General features: G+C 33.6%; 1 protein-coding gene across 2 annotated transcripts; it reads left to right on the forward strand.

The window, feature by feature from the left end:
• The first annotated feature begins 1711 nt into the window (after positions 1-1711).
• LOC124437000 lies at positions 1712-11731 on the forward strand. 2 transcript variants are annotated; one of them, XM_046987005.1, is made up of 5 exons: positions 1712-1874; positions 2743-2870; positions 3839-3890; positions 7386-7695; positions 8589-11731. In XM_046987005.1, the coding sequence occupies exons 4-5, from the start codon at positions 7450-7452 to the stop codon at positions 11190-11192; spliced, it is 2850 nt and encodes a 949-aa protein (XP_046842961.1). In that variant the 5' UTR covers positions 1712-1874; positions 2743-2870; positions 3839-3890; positions 7386-7449; the 3' UTR covers positions 11193-11731. The 2 variants fall into 2 exon arrangements, with proteins under 2 accessions (XP_046842961.1, XP_046842960.1); XM_046987004.1 differs by lacking the exon at positions 2743-2870.
• Positions 11732-12067: the final 336 nt, after the last annotated feature.

Raw genomic sequence — 12067 nt, forward strand, 5'->3', positions numbered from 1 at the left:
CCTGAGGTTCTTGACTAAAAAAATGAGTCCCTTCGGGGAGTCAAAGAAAAAATTAAGCAAAAGACTTAGTTTTTTAGGTCAAATTTTTTATACTAAGTGTCGCTTTCCATTCCCGATTGTTCAGCAAGAGAAATGCTATTTGCACACTCTTTTTACAGCAGTATCGACCTCATAGCCGCTTACTTCATCATCCTAATCATTACACACTTGTTTAATGTAATTTAAACTCTCGACACACCAAGCCTAACAACAACCGACCCTTGAAAATTAGAACCTGACACCTCTATCTGAATATCCTGCATCTATTCACTAGACCAGTTAGAGCGTTAAAGACAATATATTTTATTTAAGACAGCGTGTTTTTGAGTATACGAAGAAAAAATAAACATTGTTTGAAGGCACTATAATATTGAACAAACTAAGCTTTCATAGCATTAATTTATAAAACATTAACATTTTCACTAGAACGTAAGACATAAATCAGAAAGCATCTAGTTGCCAGAAATAATCGTTACTATCAGTTTTGTCACACACAAAAATACATAAATACATTCTGCGCATGAGATCTATTTTCATGCATGATATCAAAACAAATGTATCTGTAGGATAGAGATCTATCATCATGCAGTAAAATATGATGTTAAGGCGGATAAATAGGAATTAGGAGCGAGGCTAGCTGAATGAAAATAGGATCTCCACGTCAATTTCATTAGTTCGGTAGGTTGCTTTTGTATACGTTGTTGGACCATAACTTTGTTTAATTAACGATTTTTTACTTCCAACCAAACACCGTCAAAAATCAGCCAAAATTATTACATATGGTAATCATATAACAAATTATAAAAAAGAAGAGCCAACTAAGAATTTTAAAGAAAATATGTGAATTCAATCAACTTATAAACGAATAAAGCTCACTTAAATATCACAATCGGAAGAACAGTCTTTGTACATTGAATTGCATACCCGGACAAGTCTTTATATATAGTCATGAAGCTTTTGACTATAAAAAACTAACAATTCTTTATCTTAAGGAGTAGAAGCACTTGATTCGAAATGCGTCATTCTTGAATTCTTATTGCATAAATTTTTAGAGAGCTAAAGTTTTGATTCCGTGAAGTTTTGTTTTCGGATTGCTTTGCAGAGTCAGTCACTTTACGATGTCTTAATAACGTGTTCGGTTAATTTGTGTAAGTGAAATTTCGAGAGGTATATTTTTCATAGTATGTAAATATCATCATTAGGATATCAAATTGCATTGTAGCTTTACAAAACGTCAGTGTTCCAGCACTAAATTTTTTTTTTAAATTTTAAAACTGTAGAACTTTATAATACTCATATTACTTCACACATGTATTCATAAAACTGACGTACTTGTGAAAAAATGCTTTAAACATTTTAAAAATTTATGCTCTATCAGTGTAGTTTTACAAATTGCTGTCATAGAGACAATGAGCATACTCTCGATAATAATGTTCAACATAAATAAACAAGAATTATCAAGTCATATGATCTCCTTCAAAATTTATTCAGAGAAGTGTGTGGCTATAGTTCATGTCATAAATTCTTTAAGTCAGATGTATTTTTTTGTGATCGAAAGATATCACTGACTAGAGTGTGTTGATTTTGGAAGAGAAGAAAGCAAACGACATTAAAGCTAAGGGATCAATTCACACTGTATTTAATTTTTAAAAAAAATGTTTTCGTAAACAATGTCTACTTCATGTTTTCGTAAACAATGTCTACTTCAATTCATGTTGAATTCACTCAACAGTTATTATATATTGTCATTGCGTCTGTTCCTTGAAGATGTGTATGCTGTTTGATCATAAGGAAGCCACTAAATTGTTCTGAAATTGCTGAAATGATTTGTAAAGGTATTTACAAAACTTTGAAACATCTGTCCTATTCTGTCCACTGAAAATGTTGAATTTACTGCAAGAATATTGACCGTTGTTTGTTAAGGGGAAAACAGTGGCGTAGCTAGCCCTCAAGTTTCAGCCGTGCTATGCAAAACGAGTGACCTCAATATCATTTTAATTTCTTAAGGAATCTATTGCTTTTGCAGTGAATGTAAACAGAGAAAAATTACCATAGCAGGACTAAGTAAGAGCACTGGCTACGCCAATGATAACAAATGCAAAGTAAAAGTATTCCATAGAGTTTCATACTGATTAGAAAATTCTGTTAAATGAATAAAAAGCCTGATTATGACGATTAATTTCTTTGGAAAGATTTTGACCTCTTAATTATGCTGAGATCAAATGCTGTCATATTTTTGGACGTTTAGAAACATGTCAATAAAATAGCAATGCCTACCAATCACTTGCATGCTGCGAAGATCGTAATGAAAAAACAACAACAGAATTTGAGAAGCCTCCAAGGAAAACACTTCGGTTACAAGTCGTCAATATGGCGTGTTGCGAACACTATTTGAAAAGTTTTAAAACTCCGAAATCGGTTTTAGCTAATATATTTAACAATGTTCCCGTTTCATTTTCTATAATAGTGTTAACAACCGCATCGATGAGCACTTTTTAGTAGCGCATTTATTGTTGATGACGTTCATGTTATTCCGTCAGTAAAATATCCGACGTCACAGCAACTAGCTTCGTATATTGAATCGCTGAGGAATAGGGTCATCCTAAGTTCACCTGCGCGTCAAACGTCGATGACATCAATGGCATTTTGTAGTTTAAAGATTTATTTGAGTGTTTACAGTTTTTATATCTCACACTAACGCAGATTCCTTCATCAACACTAACCAGAGAGTTGGATCCACCGAATCCATTTGAGTTTACAAACGCTGTCAAAAAAAATCCGTACGTGTGTTGAAGTGGCATCCAGGAAAAATAAAAAGGATGACGTCAATTGTAAAAAATGTTTAATAGCAGTTTGTAATATAAAAATCAAAAATCAAAAGAAGCATGGCATGGCTCAACGAAATTTACTTAATCTTTGATTGCTTGTTTTTGGATTTGTCACTTTTCAGTCATTGATAGGTCTCAGATATAAGAACATGATTCTCATGTCTTACAGTTTGACTGCAGGCTATGTAAATTAGTAAAATTATGTCAAGCTGAAAATTTTTGAGTTCTTACTTGTCGCGCTGTTAACCAAATATCAACAATATAATTTATCCGAGTTTGAAAGATAATACATGATAGTGTTTCTATTTGTATTTCATGAAAGCCAACATCAGTAGTTTAAGCAAGAACTTGGTATGTGAGTCACACGATGCGTAGGTATTCGCGTACATGTAAGAATCTTTGTACTTACTCATTAGGTAAATATTACTATATCCTTTGCTGAAACTGTCGTAGTGCTCTATTCGCGTGACTTCGGCCTTTTGCAAGTCAAGGTGTTCCTGTTACGTGATCCCAAATTTATTAAGCGCTTGTTAAATATACGTATATAAATATAATTAGGTTGTGTAAAAAATCTTACGGAAAAAACACAGAATTTCAAACGTCATAAAAAATACAAAATAAAAAAGGCAAAAAAAAAGATGAAAATTATGCACAAATTCGCATGAACATTTGTATAATATAGTCGAATGAAATACAGCAATTTACATGAAAGACGATCATTTAAAAGCTTAACATATGTTCTTTTGGTTAACAATTTAAAAAGTCTACGAAGAAAATATTTAACGGACATTCGTCATTCATGGGCTGATACGTGCTTCTTGTAAAAGGAAGAAAATTTTTTTTGGAGGCGTGTTCTTATAACGTCAATTTTTCGCAGCACTGAAAATTTTTTTGGCAATAAATTGCTGTTGATTTGCGTCATATACAACATCATAAAAACTACTGTCGTTGAAGAAAATTTATCATTACAGCGTCAATGGCAAGGGACTGTTCCTATTGAAAACCTTGATCATTGAATGAACGGTAAGAGATATTTTTATGAATATAGCCGTTGTAATTGTCTGTACTTTCTTATGTTTTACAGACAATAAATATTATTAAACATAGATCAACACATTTTTTCCTTTCATTTTTTTGGGGAGGAGGGAGGGAGGTGTGAGAGACATTATTTTCCGTTGCTGATCACATAAAGATTTTATAAACGACAACAATATATTATCTCACGAGCACCACAAAAGAACAAATGTGAAAATTTGATAAAATCCGCTTCCCACAGTCGAACTATACGTGCCACAGTTAAGAATAACATAAAAAGTTGAGCATGTATGAAGAAATTTTCACTTTAGTGTACCGTGTACAAACGTCGTTTCTGATTTCTATTTTCCTATCAATACTATGCCGAGGACTTAAGTGATATGCCTGACTGTTTTTTAGAGGTTTAAGTTTTCTTTCCTACAACCAAGTGACATAGCCCACAGTTTGGTCGTACCATGTCTATATTTCATTCTTCTCTCATAAAACAATAAATCACTATAAAAATGAATCTGAAATATTAATCTGAAATAAACGCCGCGCTATCAAAGTTTTTGGAGGCTCTCGCCATGGCTGGTATAGACCAATTTCCTGTATTGGACAGTAGCTAATTCCACAAATAATCAAGACGTAAGGCAATACTCACACGAACAGACCAAGACACTGAAGTTTTTGTTACATGGCTTTTTTCAATGCAGTGTTCATCTCTTCATTTTTCTCAACAATTATTTGCTACTTAATGTTTGGCGTTTATAGCTAAAGTGCCTTGAAATCTTGAAATGTAGCATTTGTGTCATTTGTTTCTGAAAAATTTTCTTCGTAGCCAAATTTGGCTTTATAGTCCTATATCGCGTTATTCTGTTGAAATTTGAGATGCAATCGATAATATAACTGATATAATTAGAAGTCCACATGTTTTGGTCTTGCGATGTAAACTTCACTGGTTTATCACTGTTTGTTTCGGTAGAAATTTATAATTTTTGCAGGACAAAACTTACGCAGTTGCTACGCTATTGATAATTAGACAAGTCGGCAATCATAAGATTATGTTAAAGATACTAAACAGACAACCTTTTATAAGAAAAAGGTCACGTAGACTTCAGAAAGACGCTTGTGAATGCAATGATAAAACTTGCGACTATCCAGAGCTTTACAGTGATCAACGATCATGATAAATTCGGGATTTTATTTTGGTGGCCATAGTTTTGTGATCTCAATTTATTGGCTACTTTCAAGTAATAAATATTATCGAGTCAGTATACGTAAGGTGGAGTATACAGGATTATGATGCATTTCCACGCTTATTAATAAAAATATGTTGGATTTTAAAACGACCGAAACATAATTGTCCTGCATGGGCATTGGAATAGACGACCTGTACATAAGTCATAAATGATTTACTACTCAAGCTGAGAGCAATATCTGTACCAATTTTCTCTTTTGCGCTTAGTACAAAGTAGTTTTGCGTCTGCCGATTCGTTTTTGGGACTGTTTATTATCCTACTGTACGCGCAGTCAACACACAGTTCTTAATTTTACTCAATATAACTACTTCAATATAATTATTCCACATCACGGATAATCTTAAACATTTCAAGCTTTTACATTCTCAGCCAGCTACAGAAGAACCCCGACTTTCAACGTGTCACAACTAATTAACCCAAGTTCATATTTCCGTTATTCCACAAGCTCCTAGTATCAAATAACAATTATCTATTACTTATTTACATAAGTTCCGACAATATCCAGATATGTAATTAATTACCGCTAAGACGTGCATGTTAAGAAACTTGACAAAACTGATATATGTTATTGCAACTGTCAATACCATAAACTACAGTTCCAAGCATTTCATGCATTTCATACAAAGTTGCCAGAAAACTGAAGATTGTTTGAGTTTTTGTTGGTGAGACATTACAAAAATTAAGGTGTCTGATTGTGTAAACTGAACTCTTTGATGCCTCCAGAATAAAAAGAGTCGTGTACAAACTGTTTTAGAGTAAAAAATGGTTTTAAAAATTTTTTGATGAAATTACCACTTTTATGTACAAGGGTGGATCTAGGGTTTTTGTTGACAGGCTTAGAATAGTCTATTCTGAAGGTGATGATTGTACAAATGCAACATTTACAACCTCGAGAACAAATACAAAATTCAATCCTTTCCCCGCCTACTCTGTGCTATAAATAATTAGCGTGATGTAAAAAAAAGTACAAAAAAGATCGATGCAATCGATGTCTCGAAAGATGGTTAACTCAAATGACCCGCTCACTAACTTGAAGCTACGTTTCTTACTCTTCATGTCATTTTTAACTTTAGTGATAGTTTCTCAATAGCTTCATCTCAAACATCGCATGCTACACTTAATGGTTTGAGAATACGGTTATAAGAAAACGGGTGTAAAAATTTTTGATAAGGACTCTAGATCTTGCATTCAATAACGTCCATAGTTTACACAGTACACTACCTATAGTTATACTGTAAATTATGAAGGATATTCTCTCATGACGTTGGCTTCTCATACAATAAAAGCTAATTATACAGAAATTTGATGACGGAACAAGAACAAGTTTTTGCAGCTTTCCATTTAACTGTACACAACCAGAGAATTTAAAAAGTCTTTTCACGAGGAACATACTCTACTTATGCATAGTTCTAAATATTGTCTTTTGAACGAAACAATAAACGATCATTAACCCCAGGGGCCGGTTGCACGAAGCCTGGATAGCGTTGTCAATTGATAGCAAAAATCTCCAAACTTGTAAAAAAGGTGTTTATATTTTTCTTACGACAACGAAGTTTCGTATCTTCGAAACAAAATTTTCTTTCAGTGATTGTACAGTTATAACCTTATGCTTTTTGCTTTTTAAAAGGTTTTATAAAAGTTTAAAAAAATTTGCTATCCAATGAATAACGCTATACAGGCTTCGTGTAACCGGCCACAGAAATACAAGGAGACAAAACTCTGCTGCTTATACAACAAGTTTGTGTAAGATAAGATTTGATTGGATAAATTTCCTTATTTCGTAAACTAAGAACAGCTGCATCGTGCAGCTGTATTCGTGAAAGATTTGTAGACCAGAGGATAAAAAGTCCATTTACATCTTTTGTCGTATCTGCAACTTTAGTCGTGTATGTAGAGATAATTCAATCTATTTCATTTTTTCTCAAAATTTAACATTATTGTAATAAGCGGAAAAATTCATATGTTTCAGACATCATATAGTGTCAAAAATCCAAGAGGTCCTCAGATAATTATTTATCTGTTTTCCTTTTTCAGACTCGATGATCTAATTTCATCATTATAAATGAACGGATATTCTTTTCAAGCAAAACAGCGATGTTTTCCCTTTTCTAGATTTGTTCAAAATTGGTGTTTAAGTAGATTTTACGTTAAATGAACTTTAAAAGAAGACCTGTACTAAGTAAAATCTTATTCTACCAATGAAACAAACCATCTTCAGTCTAATTTAAAAATGTCTTTTTAGCAGGTTGTAATGCTTCGTTAACGAGCTACTTTGAGGGCAAATTGCTAAAACAAAGAACGTGAAGATGGAAGCATTAAGTTTTGTGCTAAAGTACATGAAAGGAGACAACAATCTTTATGAGAATGATGAAAAAAATAATAAAGAAAGTCATGGCTTGGAATCTCATAAAAGGAGACTTGCTACAAGTTTTGAAGTCCTTGAAGATCTTGGTGGAAAATTATTTGGTGTCACTGAAGCATGGGTGAAAATGCTAATAGAGAAAATGCTGTATATACATTCTCTCTCAACGTTCACACCTTACAAATTTGAGGTAATTATAACAACTGATACGGATTTTTAATCTCATCAAAAACAAGAAAAGGTTTGTGTTTGTAGAGGATAGTTGCAAGGAAAAATTCAAATACTATCATTCTTTGACAACACTTTGACAATTTTAACCAATTTTCTGTGAGTATAGCGTACAAGATTTTTGTACAGTATGACGGTGGCGTAGTCTAATATGCAAAATTATGTTACTTTTTGAGTTTGTTACGAAATTCTTATAAATACTCCTGGCACTGAGGCCTCAACCATTAGAAGATACCTAGGTTTATATTTCTCGGTAAAGGTATATGCAGTTTTGCTGTTAGCTCTAGAAAGTTCTTTGATATATTTTTGTGCACCGCCGAAAATGTTTCTAAGCCAATCAAAGTGTGCTATTACATCTAAAGTGTCCTTCACCAACAAATACGACAGATTAAACAGACTGGGCGTATCATGTCCATTTGATCACGTGAATCAGAACAATTGGCAGTTTTTCTAATTACCACAAAAGTTCAATTTCTACGTAAGATACCATTATTGGGCAATTTTGGTGGCTATGCCATTGTTTTTGTTTCGTACAGGCAGATTCCTAAAGTAATTGCAAACTTTGAAATATGATCTCTAATTTTCAAAATTAGGAGATTTGCAGCAAGACATTGCATAAAAAAGTGTACATTGCTACATATTTTAAGCCTCCCAATGCTGCCATTGCAGACTTGATAATTTTGCTGTATTGAAGCCTCATACATGACAAATAACCGAGGCTGTAGTCTTGCTTTTGCAAGCGAATGAATTGTTAAATAAAAAGTTATGATTTTTATATTGCCCAGGTGCTCGCCTCATACTCATTTCTGACAAATCAAGCAAGAATTTAAACTAGGTTAACAATGTTTTATTTAGATGAAACTTTGCGTCTCATTAACTGATGTGAAACGAAGAATTATCCCGAAAGTGACCGAAAATATTTTCTTTGTTGCACTGAATACAGAACGACTATGTACATTTGATCATAAAACAGATCAATCATTGAAACACATTGAAATTATACCTTCTGTGAACAACCAACGGAATGAATTCTTAAACCATAGGAACGGTTTAATAAGTTATTTGGATGGACAAGAAAAGCTGCAGAGTATAAACGGAATATGCTTGACACCAGACAACATAAAAAAGACGAGAGAAAAATGGCACCACTTGTTGCAATCACACAAACTGGATACGAGCAAACATGAAAACTACCATCTGCGTCAGTTTACTCATAGCTGTTTCACAAACATGCCTTGTTATGATCATACAAGCCAAAACACAGTGATTAAAACATCCACTGAGTTCAAAAGATTTCTTAACGACATCCAACACCAGTTTCAATCCCAGTGCTCAGGTTCGATGGACGATGCAACCCTTGGCACTAGGCTACTGTTCAATTTTTTGAAAGAAACCAACCGGACATATGCAGGTTTACGTTTAAATAAATCGGGCACATCAGTGAAGATCGTTCACTATGGTATAGATGAATATCCTGAACTAAGAACAACGGAAGAAAAGCTAATAGAACCAGCGATATCGGGGTCGTTTTTGAATTTCAGTACAAAGGAAAAAGTTGAATTTTTCCGTTTAGCTTCTTTTCTAAAAACACTGGAGAAAATTGGCATCCATTCTCATACATCAGATGAAGACGTTGAAAGAAAATTAGAGAATTACACAAATACTGGAACTCATTTCCAATATGGTGGAGAAATAATGAACATAAAAACCATTCTTGCAGAAAAAGAGAACAGACTTCTACACGATGAAAAAATCCTTGTCACATACAAAGGAATTTCTCTTGCTTTCGATACTAAAATAGAACTCAAAATAGACGAAGAAGCTGCATTTCTAACTGAAAAATACAACATAAATAACTTTGATGAACATGAAAACAAAAAGTCTTCAACAAAAGAAAACAGAAAAGAGGTGCAGCTATTTTTTGAAAGAATACTACAGAGCAAAGGACAAATTCTCATGACAGGGTATGCTATCGCTGGATTTGGTGATCTTGTAAATTTTCAAATGTTGTATAAAACAATTATTACAAAACACCCAGAACTCAAACAACGAATCAATGCGTACGCACATTTTTACCGCTATTCAATCGCCAACACAACATTAAACAAGTTACTCGACAAGGACATCAAAGTCATAGCACACAATAATGCCAATCGTCAATGGGATCCTAACTATAGCTATAAATTGGTGTCAGAAATAGCTAAAACTCACCAGCCAGAGTTTGAAATTCAGTATAATGTTGGCTCAGTATTTAAGACTGTTGCAGAAGAAAGAAACGTTCTTAGAGTTGGCGAGATCGGAGGAATGGCCGGGGTAAGCTTAGTTGATGATGCATACTTCACTGGTTTATCACGTGGAGGAATAGGATTTGGCATTCCTACAGCTAGTGTGGATGTCAACCAATCAGAGATCAAAGAAATTATATCAGGTATTCTTTATAATGTCCTTGGTCAAAAACCTTCATGTAATACGTCATTCGCAGAAATAATCAAAGAAAGATTTGCTCTTATGATGGCACGTGAAAATTCCCATGTGATCAATCAGCGAAAATTCAACGATAATTGTGACGTTAAAGATGGGCAAAACTTTAGTGCGGGCAAGCGGCTACTTGCCAAAATTCTCAAGGCAATGACAGAACAATCAGACGTCGATAAACCAATAATTCTTGCAACCAGTAACATAGAAGCTCTGTCAAAACAAGCAAGTGAAGTGGGCGTCAAACTGACTTCAAAACAAGCTTTTATTTTGAATGGCAGCGAGTACAAACAGTTCCTCATAAGAACAAAGTCAGGTAGGGAGGCATTTGTTGTTCAGGGTTTTTTTGAAAACACGCTCGTGAATGCTATCATGAAACATGCGACTATCCCAGTGGTTTACTCTGGTGAAGGATCGATGAACGAAGGCTTGTCATTTGGTGGCAAAGGTTTTATGATTCCATTTTATGACTTCCAAGTTAGCACTCTTATTGAGTCTGGAGGTATCGCCAGTAAACAGAGTTTTGATCCATTTCTAATGTTCATCGATGGAAATGATGATGGATTTCAAAACGACCCTGACAAAGTCGTCCGTCTGAAACTTTGCATCAACAAGCTATATATCAACTGTGAACAATATGACTTACTTAAGCTTAGAGTTGGTGAGCAATATCCTCAGATGTACCTAGTAACCGTTAAGACAGACAGAGAAATGCATATTAAAAAACTTGACAATACAGAAGTAGACTTTCAAGTTGAAAACAGCAGCATGCATGACTGGAATCGAAAAAAAACATTTTTGTCTACTCAGGCTACCCTTTACAAACTTGACGACTGGGCAAAAGAATGGATGAAACTTATTTACGATCGCAACGCAATAGATTTGGACCTCAGCAAGCTAGGTCAACAAACGCTAGCTATGCTTCGAAAAGAAAATGCACAATTGTCCAATTGGTTTGATCTACTCGACGTTGAAAGAAAGTAAAACTTTTGGGCTTGCTCGCGTAATCATTCGACTTTCAAAAAGAAGGCTTTTTATAAATTACAGCAACTTTAAAACGACGTACAAGAAAAAGCCGTATTGTATAGATTACATGTGATCCAATCAATCTTATTTATTTTTATTTTAAGTAATTGACCACGAATGCCGTCAAAATTAGCGATTCAATACAATACAAACTTATTTTATTTTTTCACAATATAAAATAAGTAAACAATAATTTTTATTTACAATATGAACTATTTAAACTATTCTATTTATTATCATTTATTCAGAGTATAAGCAATACTACTCATTAATTATAACCTGTTCATCACTGGCAATACATCTGTAACATATTTTGATCCATTTTTTATATATTATTTGATATCTAACAATGCATGTATTCACCAATATTATTTCATATATTCTTGTAAGGACCTTACTGCCTTATTTTTATTATAGTATTATCTACTTGTTATTATAGTACTGGTTCCAATCTACAAAAAGAAATTGTTAATTGATTATATAATTCTATGATCTTATTTAGGCATTTGTAAATTAATTGCTTCTCTGATAATCATGCCGTAGGATTACATTACAAATTGTCCAGCAACAAAGGTTCCACTCAACACAAACATGGGTAAATGGTCCACAAAATCTAGTATGACGTTACATCAAATTTATTTCACTAACTTAATGATTTCTCAAAAATGGTAATTATCGACACAGGCTCCTTGAATGGTGTTGCTCTCATGAATGCTAGTGAAACACAACAATTGAAGTAAAATTTTGTTCATCATGCTTTATATAGATATCTACATCATTTCAAGGGCGTCGGTCGATTTTGAAAATTAAAACAATGTAACTTATTGCGAGTA

This window comes from Xenia sp. Carnegie-2017, unplaced genomic scaffold (genome assembly GCF_021976095.1).
Source record: "Xenia sp. Carnegie-2017 unplaced genomic scaffold, XeniaSp_v1 HiC_scaffold_16, whole genome shotgun sequence".
Lineage (NCBI taxonomy): Eukaryota > Metazoa > Cnidaria > Anthozoa > Malacalcyonacea > Xeniidae > Xenia > Xenia sp. Carnegie-2017.